At 44.5% G+C, this 19,583-nt stretch overlaps 1 protein-coding gene across 1 annotated transcript in view; it reads left to right on the forward strand.

The window, feature by feature from the left end:
• LOC138767263 (glutamine amidotransferase-like class 1 domain-containing protein 3, mitochondrial) overlaps positions 1-19,583 on the forward strand; it is a 45,872-nt gene that overhangs the window by 5,822 nt on the left and 20,467 nt on the right. Inside the window, exons 2-4 of the mRNA XM_069944682.1 lie at positions 8,303-8,355; positions 11,943-12,053; positions 12,874-12,993. Coding sequence (XP_069800783.1) covers positions 8,303-8,355; positions 11,943-12,053; positions 12,874-12,993 — 284 coding nt within the window. The remainder of the gene's footprint in view (positions 1-8,302; positions 8,356-11,942; positions 12,054-12,873; positions 12,994-19,583) is intronic.

A 19,583-nucleotide genomic window follows, 5' to 3' on the forward strand; every position in this document is an offset into this window, starting at 1 on the left:
CAGGCGTCTGGTGCAACGCTCTCGGCAGCTTAATTCGCGGTGCCTGTCCCTGCTCAGTTGCGGCACTGCGGTGGGGCTGTTGGGGGCGGAGCTAAAGATAAAGTAAAAACTTTTGGCGTTTCACAAGAAAACACTTCGGCAGCTACCGGACTGGTACAGCAGGAACATGGACATAAGAGTGCGGATGATACCAACCTAGCAATGCTGCTGGCTGTTAAAGAAATTGAAGCAGGGGTATTGGCTGAGGCTGAGGGCAAACACAGTGGCAAAGTAGCTTCCTCCCAAATTCCCAAAGGGAGGACTGCTGCAAAGTCCCATGAGCCCAAGGATGCCAGGGATGCCAGCGTGACAGCCAGCAGCAGCAGAAATATATTAAAACCAGCCAGATTACACCCGGGTCAGTCCAGTACAGCTAGGCAGGGGGATATGACTTCCAGTGTTGTGTCTCCTGTTGGTTCTGATTCTGCCAATGTAAATGTTATTTCTGCTAAAGTTTCTGTGGGGAGTGGGGATGGTCCGGCTGCCCCCCCAGCGGTGGCCGCTCCTTCCAGGAGCTATGCAAATGTCACTGCTGGGGGTCCTAGGGGATCCTCCTCTCTAAACCCTGGGGAAGGTAACTTACAACGACGCCTCCTGGAGGCTTCGCGTAAAGGGGATAGAACACTCCAAGTAAAGGGTCAGGAGGTCGACCTGTCCTTCTATATAGAAAGACATGGGCTTGGGGCAGGTTTGGGGAAGTGACTGATGTCCGCAAGAAAAATCTGGATGACCATGGCATATGGTCTGGGGCCTGGACGTTTTCCGTCCGTCTACGACGTTCAGGGAACACTGTCACACACATACCATCGGCTGCCTTCCTAGCACACGATAGAATCCAAGTCTTTTACCAGGGACAGCCGAAGCTGTGCCACAAGTGTGGTGATCCCACCCACTTTAGCGCAAATTGTAATAAACAGATTTGTGCATTGTGCGGAGGCTAATCTGACTGCCAGCTGTGGCCGGATTCGCTGTAACCTGTGTGGTGACCTTGGTCACCCGTTTAGCCGATGTCCCCGCTCATTTTCGAATGCTGTGGCCGCTCAGAATGGGGAGAGCCTTGAGATTGCCTCACCTGGGGAGGGAACCAGCAAAGGAGAAGGGGCACCAGGGCCAGTGAAGAAGGTGAAAAACAAGAACCCCTCTAAGCTCAAACGAGAGGAGAAGCGCAGAAGGAGCAGGGACCTTGGAAGCGAAGAGATGAGGAGACTTCGTAAGGAAGAAGCTAAGAGGGCCATTTCCTCAAGTTCCTCCCAATATGAAAGTTTGGATGAGGATGGTGGGAAATGGCAAGATGAAAGACCTAAGTGTGGCAAAAGGAGGCAGGGACAAGGGAAGTCTGGTGCTTCCTCTAAATCCTCCTCTGGTGTTACGGGCCATGTGTCTAAGGAAGACCCGACTAACCCCCCTCTGATTATTCTATCCAATAGGTACCAGACCCTTGGAGAAGGGGGTTTGGAGGTGGAGGAGCTTCCAGGGGGCGCCGAGCCTGCTCCTCCAGAGGCAGTTTCCTCGGGAGGTCAGGTGGCCCCAGGGTCTGGAGATGAGGATCCAGGGATGGATTTGTCTACATCCTTGAAAAGGAATAAAGAAAAGTCTAAAGGGTCATCCTCTGATGGGGAGGGGGGTAAGAAGAAAGGGAAAAAGTAAATAAGTAAGGCTGTTTAACTCAATCACTCAGGATGGCGGCACTCACCCCATTGACTCTGGCATCCATTAACTGTGCAAGCATTAAGTCGGATACGGCTAGATTCGCAGCCTTTGATTTTCTCGGTCGTATTAACGCCGACATTTTGTTTTTGCAGGAGACCAGGTTGACAGACCAAGCCTTGCTAGTAAAAGCCAAGCGAGAGTGGAGGCATGGGCCTTCACACTGGTCTCTTGCGGCTGAGCCGTATAGTGGGGTGGCGGTCCTTTTTACAGCTCCTGTAGAATGCAGACGGGTTATCGAGTTGGAAATGGGAAGGTGCCTGATCTTGGATGTCCTCATGGAGGGGCAAGAGCTCCGGCTCATTAACATCTATGCCCCACAAACTAAGTGGGACCATAAAAGCCTCTTCATGAGGATTAAGCCTTTTCTTTTTACGAGTCGGCAGGTGGTCTTTGGTGGAGACTTCAACACTATCACGAGGTCTCAGGACAGGAGAGGCGCCAAAGACAAGCTGGCTTATGATAGCATGGCCCTGATTAGTATAGTTAGGGAAGCTCGCCTAGAGGATGCCCACATCCGGACCCCCTCGGGCCACGCGGGTTTCACCTATCATCTAGGTAGCTGCAGGTCTAGATTAGACAGGTTTTATTTAAAGGAGGAAGCCGTCTCTTCCGCAGTGTCCGTGGTTGAGGTGGAGTTCTCCGATCACTGTCTAATTTTGTTTTCCCTGAATGTTTCAGAGACCCCCCGGATGGGTAGAGGCTACTGGAGGCTGAATTCGTCCCTCCTGGAAGAAGCAGAGGTAAGACAATCCTTTGAGGATTTTCTTCAGAGTCAGGTACCTCTACTGGGCCTATGTAGTAGTAAGTCAGAGTGGTGGGGGACATTCAAGAATCGGGTTGCGAGGTTCTTCCGCCAGCTCTCGAGCCTCAGGTCTCTGAATAGGTATCGTGTGTATCAGGGCCTGAGGAGGAAACTCGAGCATCTCGTCTCGACTGGAGGAGAGGAGATCTCCAGAGTGAAAGCCTTGCTCATGAGGTGTCAGTATGATAGGCACGCATCTTTAGTTTTTGAGAGGGATTTCGGGAGGTACCGCTCGCCCGACCCCTACAGAAACTGTAAGATGTCAGTGAGTAATAAAATCATGACTGGACTGGTTGATAGTACGGGATCTCTGAACCGGTCCAGATCAGGGATCCTGGAGGTCGTCAGATCCTTTTACTCACACCTCTTGGGGAGGAAGGATCTAGATCGGGATGTGATGTCGGGTTTCCTGGCTGACGCCGTTCCTGAGCCAGGGGTAGACCCCTCTCTTGATGTTTTGGCAGAAGAGATCAGGGAAGAGGAAGTTAGACTGGCGATTGAAGGGCTTGCCCTGAAGAAATCGCCAGGTCCAGATGGCTTAACATCTGAGTGGTATAAGACCTTCAGGGACCTCTTGCTTCCCCTCTTGGCCGAGGTCTTCAATGAGTGTCTCTCCGGGCACTCTGCCGAGGTCAATGAGGAGGTCAGCCCTGATTCTTCTGTCAAAAGGTAAAGATTCGAGCCGTATTGAGAATTGGAGGCCCATAGCTCTTCTCAATGTGGACAGGAAGATTCTGGCCAAGATACTGTTTAATCGGCTGGTGAAGTTTGCACCCCGGCTCCTTTTGGGGGCTCAGCACTGCTCTGTTCCAGGCCGAAGCACCTTAAGTGCTGTCCTTAGTGTCAGGGAGGCAGTGGAGCGGAGTAGTGCGGGTCTTTGGAAGGGGTACTTGCTGTCCCTGGATCAGGCCAAAGCATTTGATCGGGTGAACCACGAGTACCTCTGGTCCGTCCTTCTAAGATATGGCCTACCAGATACATTTGATAATTGGCTTAAGATCTTGTATGCAGGGGCAGAGAGTTTCCCGCTGTTGAACGGTTGGTCTGGCCGCTCTTTTGAGGTTGGGTCTGGTGTTCTCCAGGGCTGTCCTTTGAGCCCACTGTTGTATGTGTTCGCCATCGACCCATTCCTTAGGAGGGTTGGTTGTGGACCATTGGCAGGGGTCGGGATGAGCCTGGAGGAGCCAGAAGCCACTCTGAGAGTGGTAGCGTACGCTGATGATGTCACTGTCTTTGTGTCCTCGAGAGAGGAGGTCGATATGGTGATGCCAGAGGTGGACCGCTACTCAGAGGCATCTGGGTCCAGCATCAACCCGGATAAGTGTGAAAGTCTCTGGCTGGGAGGGGGAGATCCCGAGTTCGATCTCCCGGACACCCTTCCAGGGCCCCAAGACTCGGCAAAAATCCTAGGCATTACATTCGGCCAGGGCGATTACCCCATTAAAAACTGGGATGGTAGGCTCCAGAATGCCGCTCAGAAGGTGGACCAGTGGAAGGGTTGGTCTTTGACCCTCAGGGAAAGGGTACACCTGATCAAATCATACCTGCTCCCTTTGTTTATCTACCTGGGCAGTGTATGTATCTTGCCAGAGGCTTCCTATACTAGGATCTACAGCCTGTTCTTCCAGCTGTTATGGGGGAATAGGCTGAACCTGGTCAAGAGAGAGGTTACGTACCGCACAAGGAGACTTGGGGGTTTGTCTATGGTGAACCCTGTGGTGTTCTTAGTGAACACCTTCTTGAAAGCTAACATCGCAAACCTCTGGAAAGAGAGGGCTCCTCTGTGGGTACTCTCCTGTAGGGAATGGTTTCGGCCCTTCTTCCAGGAATGGGAGACAGGAGGGCGAGTGAAGGACCTTCGTACACCCCATGGATATCTTCCAGCTTACGCTACCCCGACTCTGAAGATGATACGTAGGTGGGGTCTGGGAATGTGGGAGATCAGGACTCAATCAAGGAAATTCCTTGACCAAAGGGTTCTGTTGACCCATTTCCAGAGGCACCTGGTCCAGAGGCCATTGCCCAGGTGGGGATCTGAGGGTTTGGTTAAGTGTATTGAACTCAAGAGGATCCCCCAGAAGTTTTTGGACTTGGCCTGGCGCTGCTTCCAGGGGAAGCTATATGTGAGGGACAATTTGAAGTGCAGGAGCTCCGATGATCGGGGGTGTCCCCGAGAGGAGTGTGGAAATACGCTGGAAAGCATGGATCATTTCCTGCTTCATTGTCCCTTCAATATAGGGGTTTACACCAGGGTGGGCGCCTCCATAGGTTGGAGTCAGTTAGTCAGTCTCACCTATCCGGAGTGGGCTTATGGAGTATTCAGGAACCTGGGTGGCCGAGATTGCTGCACGTTATTCTTAGTCAGATTAGTGGTTAGGTACCACACGTGGAACGCACGGTGTCTAGTATCTACACAGCGTAGAGTCCTCTCCGAGGTGGAGGTCTGTAGGAACATCACTGGTGACCTTGGGAAGATCAGGTCTTTGGAGTATGGCAGGCTGGGTACCAGTAGGGCTTCTCTCCTGTGGAGAGGGTTTTCCTTTGCTGTGCCCTAGGTACTGAGCCCACTGGGTGAGGTGCCATAATTCTGGTTAGGGAGAGAGTAGGAAGGGACAGAGGTAGGGAGAGTGTGAGGGTTAGATTAATATTTAGGGATAGTAGTAGGGAGAGGGTAGGGTGAATAGTCAGGGATAGGTTATAAATTATTATGGTACCCGGTCTGCCATCCTCCGATCCCGGTGGGGGGCTGTGCATGACACTATGGGTATAAACACACACACTGTATACGCAGCGTATTTACTGCTGCAATACGTAGCAAATATGCAACAAATACGCAGCAGATTAGATCTAAATAACTGAACACAGCATCAAATCTGCTGCATATTTGCTGTGTATACGGTGTGTGTGTGTTTGTACCCTTTAGCTTTTTGTTTTCTATAAAGTTATAAACAGTAAAGGGCTTACAGGCTACCGAACTTGAACCTTGCTGTTATGTCATAATGTGTTGGTGTTATGGGATATTGTTATGGTGTGTACTTTATTTTTAGGTATGGTAATTTAGGGCTGGATAAGCCTTACTGACAATTATAGTTATTGTATAAGTTCTGGGGTATAGGATAGGTTGGGAGGGGTGATGGGGGGAGGCGGGGGGGGGGGGGGGTTGTTTTTCCCTGGATGAGTACTTGGGGTTCTGGCATGGGTCACTGAGGGACAAGAACTGAACTTATGGACCCAGACTCATGTCCAGATTTGGGGTGTGGGTGATGGGGCTTATAGTTAGTGTATTAGATAGGTTTATGTCTGATATGGTTGCTGTAATTTTATTATTATTATTTTATTTGTGTCTTCTAAGGCAGCCGGACCTCATATTCTTAAGTTGGTATTGGGATATTTTCATAACTGTTAAAGTTGTATAGTGTGTGTGGTGGTTGGACGGGAGTTATGTATCTGGAAGAAAAAATGGGGGAGGGGGGGGCTTTGTGTGTTGGGTTTGCAGGGTAAGGTGCGTGTGTGTGGTGGCGGGGGCTTTGTGTGTTGGGTTTGCAGGGTAAGGTGCGTGTGTGTGTGTGGGGGGGGCTTTGTGTGTTGGGTTTGCAGGGTAAGGTGTGTGTGTGTGGGGGGGGGGGGCTTTTTGTGTTGGGTTTGCAGGGTAAGGTGCGTGTGCGTGTGTGTGTGTGGGGGGGGCTTTGTGTGTTGGGTTTGCAGGGTAAGGTGTGTGTGTGTGTGTGTGGGGGGGGGGCTTTGTGTGTTGGGTTTGCAGGGTAAGGTGCGTGTGTGTGTGTGGGGGGGCTTTGTGTGTTGGGTTTGCAGGGTAAGGTGTGTGTGTGTGCGTGCTTAAAGGGAACCTGTCACCCCCCGTGCCGGGGTGACAGGTTCCCGACCCCCCGTTAGAACCCCCTATACTCACCTAATCCCGCCGGGTCCCGCTTCTGGAGTCGGTCGGGTCCCGGAGATCTCAGCCGCTGCAGCCCGGCGCGCGCGCTGACAGATGAGTCCAACGCTCATAGAGAATGACAGGAGAGTCCAGCGCTCCGTCATTCTCTATGGGTGTTGGACTCATCTCTCAGCGCACGCACCGGGCTGCAGCGGCTGAGATCTCCGGGACCCGACCAAATCCAGAAGCGGGACCCGGCGCGATGAGGTAAGTATAGGGGTCTCTAACGGGGGGTCGGGAACCTGTCACCCCGGCACGGGGGGTGACAGGTTCCCTTTAAAAAAAATAAAAAAAAAAGTCCAGACTGGGACTATGTTGAGTTAGAGCCGAGAATGGCTCAGAGCATGTTATAGATTCTTGGTTTGGTCTAGACAGAGTGTCTACTATATTATTTCTGTGTGCTGTGGGGTGTGAGTGTGGGGTAGGTAGTAGCGGTGGTGGGGTAGTAATAGTAGTAGTAAGGGTAAGTTGGGGGGTAGTGTTTTATTATGAAGCTGGACTGGCCGGGTGAGGCAGGTGTGAGGGAGGATTTCCTTATAGAAAATATGATTATTATTTCAGAATTTATTGATTTGTTGGTTTTGTTATAAGCAGAAAAGCTTTGTATTTGTTCTTGTTCTGGCCGATGGAGCCGCATTTATGTTTATGTAGTTATACTTGTTATGTTTTATATTTTTCTAATAAAAAGAATTACAGGATGTAACTCAGGATCAGTAATGTATGTACACAGTGACCATCCCAGCAGAATAGTGAGTGCAGCTCTGGAGTATAATACAGGATGTAACTCAGGATCAGTAATGTAATGTACTGTATGTACACAGTGACCCCACCAGCAGAATAGTGAGTGCAGATCTGGGGTATAATACAGGATGTAACTCAGGATCAGTAATGTAATGTATGTACACAGTGACCCCACCAGCAGAATAGTGAGTGCAGCTCTGGAGTATAATACAGGATTAGTAATGTATGTACACAGTGACCCCACCAGCAGAATAGTGAGTGCAGCTCTGGAGTATAATACAGGATGTAACTCAGGATCAGTACTGTAATGTATGTACACAGTAACCCCACCAGCAGAATAGTGAGTGCAGCTCTGGAGTATAATACAGGATGTAACTCAGGATCAGTACTGTAATGTATGTACACAGTGACCCCACCAGCAGAATAGTGAGTGCAGCTCTGGAGTATAATACAGGATGTAACTCAGGATCAGTACTGTAATGTATGTACACAGTGATCCCACCAGCAGAATAGTGAGTGCAGCTCTGGAGTATAATACAGGATTAGTAATGTATGTACACAGTGACCCCACCAGCAGAATAGTGAGTGCAGCTCTGGAGTATAATACAGGATGTAACTCAGGATCAGTACTGTAATGTATGTACACAGTAACCCCACCAGCAGAATAGTGAGTGCAGCTCTGGAGTATAATACAGGATGTAACTCAGGATCAGTACAGGATCAGTAATATAATGTATGTACACAGTGACCCCACCAGCAGAATAGTGAGTGCAGCTCTGGAGTATAATACAGGATGTAACTCAGGATCAGTACTGTAATGTATGTACACAGTGATCCCACCAGCAGAATAGTGAGTGCAGCTCTGGAGTATAATACAGGATTAGTAATGTATGTACACAGTGACCCCACCAGCAGAATAGTGAGTGCAGCTCTGGAGTATAATACAGGATGTAACTCAGGATCAGTACTGTAATGTATGTACACAGTGACCCCACCAGCAGAATAGTGAGTGCAGCTCTGGAGTATACTATAAGATCTTGTATAGGTTTGTTCACCATGTAGCGGTATCTCTGCAGGTGCTGTCTGGCTGTGGTGTCTACGATGGGACGGAAATCCATGAGGCTTCAGCGTAAGTCATTTTAAAATGTAGTTTGAGTAAGTATATACTGGTATATAGATGTGTATTGGGGTTATATGTGTGTCCTCTACTAGAGAATAATTATATAATACACTGCTGTATACCTACACAGAATGGGGGGATATATACACTCATACAGGAGGATAACAAGTATATAATACACTGCTGTATACCTACACAGAATGGAGAGATATACACACTCATACAGGAGGATAATAAGTATATAATACACTGCTGTATACCTACACAGAGGGGAGAGATATATACACACTCATACAGGAGGATAATAAGTATATAATACACTGCTGTATACCTACACAGAGGGGAGAGATATATACACACTCATACAGGAGGATAATAAGTATATAATACACTGCTGTATACCTACACAGAGGGGAGAGATATATACACACTCATACAGGAGGGGAATAATAAGTATATAATACACTGCTGTATACCTACACAGAATGGGGAGATATATACACACTCATACAGGAGGATAATAAGTATATAATACACTGCTGTATACCTACACAGAATGGAGAGATATACACACTCATACAGGAGGATAATAAGTATATAATACACTGCTGTATACCTACACAGAGGGGAGAGATATATACACACTCATACAGGAGGATAATAAGTATATAATACACTGCTGTATACCTACACAGAATGGGGAGATATATACACACTCATACAGGAGGATAATAAGTATATAATACACTGCTGTATACCTACACAGAGGGGAGAGATATATACACACTCATACAGGAGGGGAATAATAAGTATATAATACACTGCTGTATACCTACACAGAATGGGGAGATATATACACACTCATACAGGAGGATAATAAGTATATAATACACTGCTGTATACCTACACAGAGGGGAGAGATATATACACACTCATACAGGAGAGGAATAATAAGTATATAATACACTGCTGTATACCTACACAGAATGGGGAGATATATACACACTCATACAGGAGGATAATAAGTATATAATACACTGCTGTATACCTACACAGAATGGGGGGATATATACACACTCATACAGGAGGATAATAAGTATATAACACACTGCTGTATACCTACACAGAATGGGGAGATATATACACACTCATACAGGAGGATAATAAGTATATAATACACTGCTGTATACCTACACAGAATGGAGAGATATATACACACTCATACAGGAGGATAATAAGTATATTATACACTGCTGTATACCTACACAGAATGGAGAAATATAAACACACTCATACAGGAGGATAATAAGTATATAATACACTGCTGTATACCTACACAGAATGGGGATATATATACACACTCATACAGGGGGGGGGAACAATAAGTATATAATACACTGCTGTATACCTACACAGAATGGAGAGATATATACTTATCATCCTCCTGTATGAGTGTGTATATATCCCCCCATTCTGTGTAGGTATACAGCCGTGCATTATGTACTTAGCCTCATACAGGAGGATAATATGTTCACACTACGTATATTTGAGGCTGTATATTTGAGGCTGTATAGCAACCAAAATAAGGAGTGGATTGAAAACACAGAAAGGCTCTGTTCACATAATGTTGTAATTGAGTGGATGGCCGTCATTTAATGGCAAATATGTGCTGTTATTTTAAAACAACGGCTGTTGTATTGAAATAATGGAAGTTATTTACCGTTATATGGCGGCCATCCACTCAATTACACCATTGTGTGAACAGAGCCTTTCTGTGTTTTTAATCCACTCCTGGTTTTGGTTGCTATGAGGACCTGACATGAGGACCAAATACAGCCTCAAATATACATAGTGTGAACCCAGCCTGAGTGTGTATATATCTCTCCATTCTGTGTAGGAATACAGCAGTGTATTATATACTTATTATCCTCCTGTGTGAGTGTGTATATATCTCTCCATTCTGTGTAGGAATACAGCAGTGTATTATATACTTATTATCCTCCTGTATGAGTGTGTATATATCTCTCCCCTCTGTGTAGGTATACAGCAATGTATTATATACTTATTATCCTCCTGTATGAGTGTGTATATATCTCTCCATTCTGTGTAGGTATACAGCAGTGTTATTATATAATTATTATCCTCCTGTATAAGTGTGTATATATCTCTCCCCTCTGTAGGTATACAGCAGTGTATTATATACTTATTATCCTCCTGTATGAGTGTGTATATATCTCTCCATTATGTGTAGGTATACAGCAGTGTATTATATACTTATTTTCCTCCTGTATGAGTGTGTATATATCTCTCCATTCTGTGTAGGTATACAGCAGTGTATTATATACTTATTATCCCCCTCCTGTATGAGTGTGTATATATCTCCCCATTCTGTGTAGGTATACAGCAGTGTATTATATACTTATTATCCTCCTCCTGTATGAGTGTGTATATATCTCTCCATTCTGTGTAGGTATACAGCAGTGTATTATATATTCATTATCCTCCTGTATGAGTGTGTATATATCTCTCCATTCTGTGTAGGTATACAGCAGTGTATTATATATTTATTATCTCCTCCTGTATGAGTTTGTATATATCTCCCCATTCTGTGTAGGTATACAGCAGTGTATTATATACTTATTATCCCCCTGTATGAGTGTGTGTATATATATATATATCTCTATTCTGTGTAGGTATACAGCAGTGTATTATATACTTATTATCCCCCTCCTGTATGAGTGTGTATATATCTCTCCCCTCTGTGTAGGTATACAGCAGTGTATTATATACTTTTTATCCTACTGTATGAGTGTGTTTATATCTCTCCATTCTGTGTAGGTATACAGCAGTGTATTATATACTTATTATCCCCCTTCTGGATGAGTGTATATATCTCTCCATTCTGTGTAGGTATACGGCAGTGTATTATATACTTATTATCCCCCTCCTGTATGAGTGTGTATATATCTCTCCCCTCTGTGTAGGTATACAGCAGTGTATTATATACTTATTATCCTCCTGTATGAGTGTGTATATATCTCCCCATTCTGTGTAGGTATACAGCAGTGTATTATATACTTATTATCCTCCTGTATGAGTGTGTATATATCTCTCCATTCTGTGTAGGTATACAGCAGTGTATTATATACTTATTATCCTCCTGTATGAGTGTGTATATATCTCCCAATTCTGTCTAGGTATACAGCAGTGTATTATATACTTATTATCCCCCTCCTGTATGAGTGTGTATATATCTCTCCCCTCTGTGTAGGTATACAGCAGTGTATTATATACTTATTATCCTCCTGTATGAGTGTATATATATCCCCCCATTCTGTGTAGGTATACAGCAGTGTATTATATACTTTTTATCTTCCGGTATGAGTGTGTATATATCTAGCAGTGTATTATATACTTATTATCCTCCTGTATGAGTGTGTATATATCTCTCCCCTCTGTGTAGGTATACAGCAGTGTATTATATACTTATTATCCTCCAGTATGAGTGTGTATATATATATCTCCATTCTGTGCAGGTATACAGCAGTGTATTATATACTTATTACCCCCCTGATTGTGTGTGTTGGGTGTTGTAGGATCCTGGTGCACCTGAGCCGTGCGGGTGCGGATGTGAAGCTCTTTGCCCCGGACATCCCTCAGATGCACGTCATAGACCACAGTAAAGGAGAAGCCTCCCAGGAGAGCAGGTACCTGAGCGCCCCCTATAGAGGACTCAGCTTACATGTGACCTGTGGGGCGCTGCACTGTAGAACCGGGGGTGCGGGAGACACCAGGGCTCGTGGGGCCGGAGAAGTTGACATCCACATCCTCCGCACATCTGCTATGTTAGGGTATATAATCTACAGAACTAATTGTATCAGCCAGTCCTTCCATATCCAGAGCTGCAATCACTATTCTGTTGTCTGATCTTACTAGAAACAGTGATGAAAGACTTAATGTAACAGCAGAATAGTGAGTGCTGCTCTGGAGGGAGAGACCTGATGTAACTGCAGAATAGTGAGTGCAGCTCTGGAGGATGAGACCTGATGTAACAGCAGAATAGTGAGTGCAGTTCTGGAGGATGAGACATGATGTAACAGCAGAATAGTGAGTGCAGCTCGGGAGGATGAGACCTGATGTAACAGCAGAATAGTGAGTGCAGCTCTGGAGGGAGAGACATGATGTAACAGCAGAATAGTGAGTGCAGCTCTGGAGGATGAGACCTGATGTAACAGCAGAATAGTGAGTGCAGCTCTGGAGGATGAGACCTGATGTAACAGCAGAATAGTGAGTGCAGCTCTGGAGGATGAGACATGATGTAACAGCAGAATAGTGAGTGCAGCTCTGGAGGATGAGACAGGATGTAACAGCAGAATAGTGAGTGCAGCTCTGGAGGATGAGACAGGATGTAACAGCTGAATAGTGAGTGCAGCTCTGGAGGATGAGACATGATGTAACTGCAGAATAGTGAGTGCAGCTCTGGAGGTGAGTGTAATGTTATTGATGTGCTGTCGCTCTCCTCTATAGAAACGTGTTGGTGGAGTCAGCCCGTATTGCACGTGGTGACATCACAGCTTTATCACAGCTGAAAGCTCAGAATCATGATGCAGTTATTTTCCCAGGAGGCTTTGGGGCAGCCAAGAACCTGTGAGTATGGATATATATATATATATATATATGATGTATGGAGGAGGTGAGATGTCATTACGTGAGGGGGAGGGGCTGACGCTCCTAATGCTGTCTGTACCAAAGAAATGTTTGGCTCGGGACTCCAGAGCATGCTACCTGATGTGACTCTAGTGGGTGTGCTCAGTGGGCTCCGCATTGTAGGAAGGAGGGGTCAGTAATGTGGAGAATTATTTAGTGTTACTAGATATTTTCTCTAAACAATGAAAACTGCAGCTTATTGTTTCCACATGGAGGAGGAATCCTCTATCCAGCATCATATCTGCAGTTCTGGATCGGTGGAGACTGCAGAAGAGAAGGATTTAGGGGCAGTGATTTCTGACACCTCACAATGAGTTACCAGTGCAACCAGGTGGTGGGGAAATCTAATGGTATGCTGGGCTGTGCATATATATATATATAATGGTATACTGGGCTGTGTATATATATAATGGTATACTGGGCTGTGTATATATATAATGGTATGCTGGGCTGTGTATATATATATTGGGATGCTGGGCTGTGTGTATATAATGGTATGTTGGGCTGTATATATATATAATGGTATGCTGGGCTGTGTATATATAATGGTATGTCGGGCTGTATATATATAATGGTATGCTGGGCTGTGTATATATAATGGTATGTCGGGCTGTATATATATAATGGTATACTGGGCTGTGTATATATATATAATGGTATACTGGGCTGTGTATATATATAATGGTATACTGGGCTGTGTATATATATAATGGTATGCTGGGCTGTGTATATATATAATGGTATGCTGGGCTGTGCATATATATATATAATGGTATACTGGGCTGTGTATATATATAATGGTATGCTGGGCTGTGTATATATATAATGGTATGCTGGGCTGTGTATATATATAATGGTATGCTGGGCTGTGTGTATATAATGGTATGTCGGGCTGTATATATATAATGGTATGCTGGGCTGTGTATATATAATGGTATACTGGGCTGTGTATATATATATATAATGGTATACTGGGCTGTGTATATATATATAATGGTATGCTGGGGTGTATATATATAATGGTATGCCGGGCTGTGTGTATATAATGGTATGTCGGGCTGTATATATATAATGGTATGCTGGGCTGTGTATATATAATGGTATACTGGGCTGTGTATATATATATATAATGGTATACTGGGCTGTGTATATATATAATGGTATGCTGGGCTGTGTATATATATATTGGGATGCTGGGCTGTGTGTATATAATGGTATGTTGGGCTGTATATATATATAATGGTATGCTGGGCTGTGTATATATAATGGTATGTCGGGCTGTATATATATAATGGTATGCTGGGCTGTGTATATATAATGGTATACTGGGCTGTGTATATATATAATGGTATACTGGGCTGTGCATATATATATAATGGTATACTGGGCTGTGCATATATATAATGGTATACTGGGCTGTGCATATATATAATGGTATACTGGGCTGTGCATATATATAATGGTATACAGGGCTGTATATATATAATGGTATGTCGGGCTGTATATATATATATAATGGTATGCTGGGCTGTGTATATATAATGGTATGTCGGGCTGTATATATATAATGGTATGCCGGGCTGTGCATATATAATGGTATGTTGGGCTGTATATATATAATGGTATGCTGGGCTGTGTATATATAATGGTATGTCTGGCTGTATATATATATATATATATAATGGTATGCTGGGCTGTGTATATATATAATGGTATGCTGGGCTGTGTATATATATAATGGTATGCCTGGCTGTATATATATATATATATAATGGTATGCTGGGCTGTGTATATATAATGGTATGTCGGGCTGTATATATATAATGGTATGCCGGGCTGTGCATATATAATGGTATGTCGGGCTGTATATATATATATATAATGGTATGCTGGGCTGTGTATATATAATGGTATGTCGGGCTGTATATATATATATATATATATATATAATGGTATGCTGGGCTGTGTATATATAATGGTATACTGGGCTGTGCATATATATAATGGTATGCCGGGCTGTGCATATATAATGGTATGTCGGGCTGTATATATATATAATGGTATGCTGGGCTGTGTATATATAATGGTATGTCGGGCTGTATATATATAATGGTATGCCGGGCTGTGTATATATAATGGTATGTCGGGCTGTATATATATAATCCCCACATGCATTCAAGTCCTCAGTAGGTGTCGATGGCAGATCGTACTAAAAAAGGAGGAAAGCTATAGATATCTTGCTGAGATAGTACAATCACTTATAACAGAGCTATAGTCAACGCACTAATCCATCAATCAAAGCTGACTAATGTATCTCGATATAAAACCCTGACCAGCGTAAGAAATCTAATGTCCTACCTGGGTGTACAGAGTTGACATCATAGACATGCGGGGCAAGACGTGATGGTCCGCAGTGCGGACATATATAGTCTGTAGTGCGGTCTGGTCCAGGCGGTGTAGTGTGATTGCACTGAAGTATCAGAGAACCATCTCCCGATCTGCAGTAATGGTGCGGAGTGAAAACTGTGGGCACGCTCCGGCCGGCAACGTGCACCACTTACTTCCGCCCTAAAGGTGAGCTTGTGACGTCACAAGCAAAAAAGTACGGAGGCCGTGGGTGACCACAAAAAACTCAAAAGTTTTTTGTGGTCACCCACGGCCTCCCTACTTTTTTGCTTGTGACGTCACAGGCTGGTGGTGTCATGGTGTGGGGAATATTTTCTTGGCACTCTTTGGGCCCCTTGGTACCAATTGAGCATGGTTGCAACGCCACAGCCTACCTGAGTATTGTTGCTGACCATGTCCATCCCTTTATGACCACAATGGACCCAACATCTGATGGCTACTTTCAGCAGGATAATGCGCCATGTCATAAAGCTAGAATCATCTCAGACTGGTTTCTTGAACATGACAATGAGGTCACTGTACTCCAATGGCCTCCACAGTCACCAGATCTCAATCCAATAGAGCATCTTTGGGATGTGGTGGAACGGGAGATTGGCATCATGGATGTGCAGCCAACAAATCTGCGGCAACTGTGTGATGTCATCATGTCACTATGGACCAAAATCTCTGAGGAAGCTTCCAGCACCTTGTTGTATCTATGCCACCAAGAATTGAGGCAGTTCTGAAAGCAAAAGAGGGTCCAACCCATTACTAGCATGGTGTGCCTAATAAAGTGGCCGGTGAGTGTATATATACAGCCCGACATACCATTGTATATATACAGCCCGACATACCAATATAAATATACAGCCCTTTATACCATTAAAGGGGTAGTCCGGCGAAAAAAAATTATTCACAGAATAACACACATTACAAAGTTATACAACTTTGTAATGTATGTTATGTCTGTGAATGGCCCCCTTCCCCGTGTTTCCCCCCACCCACGCTAGACCCGGAAGTGTGGTGCATTATACTCACCGCATGTCGTGTCGTCCACGGTCTCCGATCGTCAGCAGTGACGTCTTCTTCGGGAGCTTGGCGGATCTTCCCGAGTGCCGGCCGCCCTCTGCAGCGTCATCCGAAGCTCAGCCGCGATTGGCTGAGCATAACTGTGCTCAGCCAATCGCGGCTGAGCGGCTGATGACGCGGCCACGTCATCAGCTCGGAGACCGTGGTCGGCACGCGACAGGTAATGTATAGCGCACCACACTTCCGGGTACACGGGTGGGGGTGGTGGGACACGGGGAAGGGGGCCATTCACAGACATAACATACATTACAAAGTTGTATAACTTTGTAATGTGTGTTATTCTGTGAATAATTTTTTTTCGCCGGACAACCCCTTTAAATATATATGTGTGTGTGTGTGTATGTGTGTGTGTGTGTGTGTGTGTGTGTGTGTGTGTATGTGTGTATATATATATATATATATATATATAATATATTGGTATGCTGGGCTGTATATATATATATAAATAATGGTATGCTGGGCTGTATGTGTGTGTGTGTGTTTATATATATATATATATATATATATATATATATATATATATATATATATATATGTATATGTGTGTCACAGGTGAAGTGCTCGAGGGGGGGTACATCTCACCCAGGTTAATACATAATGTGAGATGGTGAGTCCAGGAGGGATCTGTGCTCAGCAGTGTTATGCTGCTGAGCTATTATTTATTATTGCCGGGCCTGGACTTACATGGAATGGCAGGTAGGTTTTGGTAGTGGGACTTGCCATTCCCTTCCCCCCGATCCAGGTCAGGTTTTGGGGTCAGGTGTCTCTGACCCTAATCAGCCTGACAAGATAAAAGCCGTGCAGAGGATCCAGTGTTTGCTCTCTGCCAGGAGTGATCAGCCTGGGCGTCTGTTTGGGAGCAACCTGGGAATAAAGCCGCTGCTGGGACTTATTCACACCCTGCGATATCGCTTATCCAAGTGTCAGATAGGTGACCTGTATGTTAGTAAGTGCCCAGACGGGCAGGACCTTTTGTTTTGTTTTGTTTTTAAAAGCACCGTGTTGTTATATTTCTGTTGTGATGGACGGTTTATGCTGCAAATAAACGCCAAGCTGTTTTATAAGTCCAAGTCTGCTGCTGAGCTGTGTCCAAACACACCATCCCCCGGGAAGATCCCTACAGTGTGTGTTTGTGTGTGTGTGTGTATATATATATATATATATATATATATATATATATATATATATATATATATTATATATATATAATATATATGTGTGTGTGTGTGTACTGGGCTGTATGTGTATATATAATATAAATGGTATGCTGGGCTGTATTGCTGAAGGTATAGCCAGTAGGAAGAAGGGAAAGGGAGGGACATGATGGAAACCTTTATATATGTTACAGGGGGGAAGAAGGGAAAGGAGGGACATGATGGAAACCTTTATATATGTTACAGGGGGGAAGAAGGGAAGGGAGGGACATGATGGAAACCTTTATATATGTTACAGGAGGAAGAAGGGAAAGGAGGACATGATGGAAACCTTTATATATGTTACAGGGGGGAAGAAGGGAAAGGGAGGGACATGATGGAAACCTTTATATATGTTACAGGAGGAAGAAGGGAAAGGAGGACATGATGGAAACCATTATATATGTTACAGGAGGAAGAAGGGAAAGGGGGACATGATGGAAACCTTTATATATGTTACAGGAAGAAGAAGGGAAAGGGAGGACATGATGGAAACCTTTATATATGTTACAGGGGGAAGAAGGGAAAGGGGGACATGATGGAAACCTTTATATATGTTACAGGAGGAAGAAGGGAAAGGGAGGACATGATGGAAACCTTTATATATGTTACAGGAGGAAGAAGGGAAAGGGAGGACATGATGGAAATCTTTATATATGTTACAGGAGGAAGAAGGGAAAGGAGGGACATGATGGAAACCTTTATATATGTTACAGGAGGAAGAAGGGAAAGGGGGGACATGATGGAAATCTTTATATATGTTACAGGAGGAAGAAGGGGAAAGGGAGGACATGATGGAAACCTTTATATATGTTACAGGAAGAAGAAGGGAAAGGGAGGACATGATGGAAACCTTTATATATGTTACAGGAAGAAGAAGGGAAAGGGGGGACATAATGGAAACCTTTATATATGTTACAGGAGGAAGAAGGGAAAGGAAGGACATGATGGAAACCTTTATATATGTTACAGGAGGAAGAAGGGAAAGGGGGGACATGATGGAAACCTTTATATATGTTACAGGAGGAAGAAGGGAAAGGGGGGACATGATGGAAACCTTTATATATGTTACAGGAAGAAGAAGGGAAAGGAAGGACATGATGGAAACCTTTATATATGTTACAGGAAGAAGAAGGGAAAGGGAGGACATGATGGAAACCTTTATATATGTTACAGGAGGAAGAAGGGAAAGGGGGGACATGATGGAAACCTTTATATATGTTACAGGAGGAAGAAGGGAAAGGGGGGACATGATGGAAACCTTTATATATGTTACAGGAGGAAGAAGGGAAAGGGGGGACATGATGGAAACCTTTATATATGTTACAGGAAGAAGAAGGGAAAGGGAGGACATGATGGAAACCTTTATATATGTTACAGGAGGAAGAAGGGAAAGGGGGGACATGATGGAAACCTTTATATATGTTACAGGAGGAAGAAGGGAAAGGGGGGACATGATGGAAACCTTTATATATGTTACAGGAGGAAGAAGGGAAAGGAGGGACATCATAGAAACCTTTATATATGTTACAGGAGGAAGAAGGGAAAGGGAGGGACATGATAGAAACCTTTATATATGTTACAGGAGGAAGAAGGGGAAAGGGAGGACATGATGGAAACCTTTATATATGTTACAGGAGGAAGAAGGGAAAGGAGGAGATGATGGAAACCTTTATATATGTTACAGGAGGAAGAAGGGAAAGGGGGGACATAATGGAAACCTTTATATATGTTACAGGAGGGAAGAAGGGAAAGGGGGGACATGATGGAAACCTTTATATATGTTACAGGGGGGAAGAAGGGAAAGGAGGAGATGATGGAAACCTTTATATATGTTACAGGAGGAAGAAGGGAAAGGGAGGA

Source organism: Dendropsophus ebraccatus, chromosome 11, assembly GCF_027789765.1.
Source record: "Dendropsophus ebraccatus isolate aDenEbr1 chromosome 11, aDenEbr1.pat, whole genome shotgun sequence".
In the NCBI taxonomy this organism is placed as follows: domain Eukaryota; kingdom Metazoa; phylum Chordata; class Amphibia; order Anura; family Hylidae; genus Dendropsophus; species Dendropsophus ebraccatus.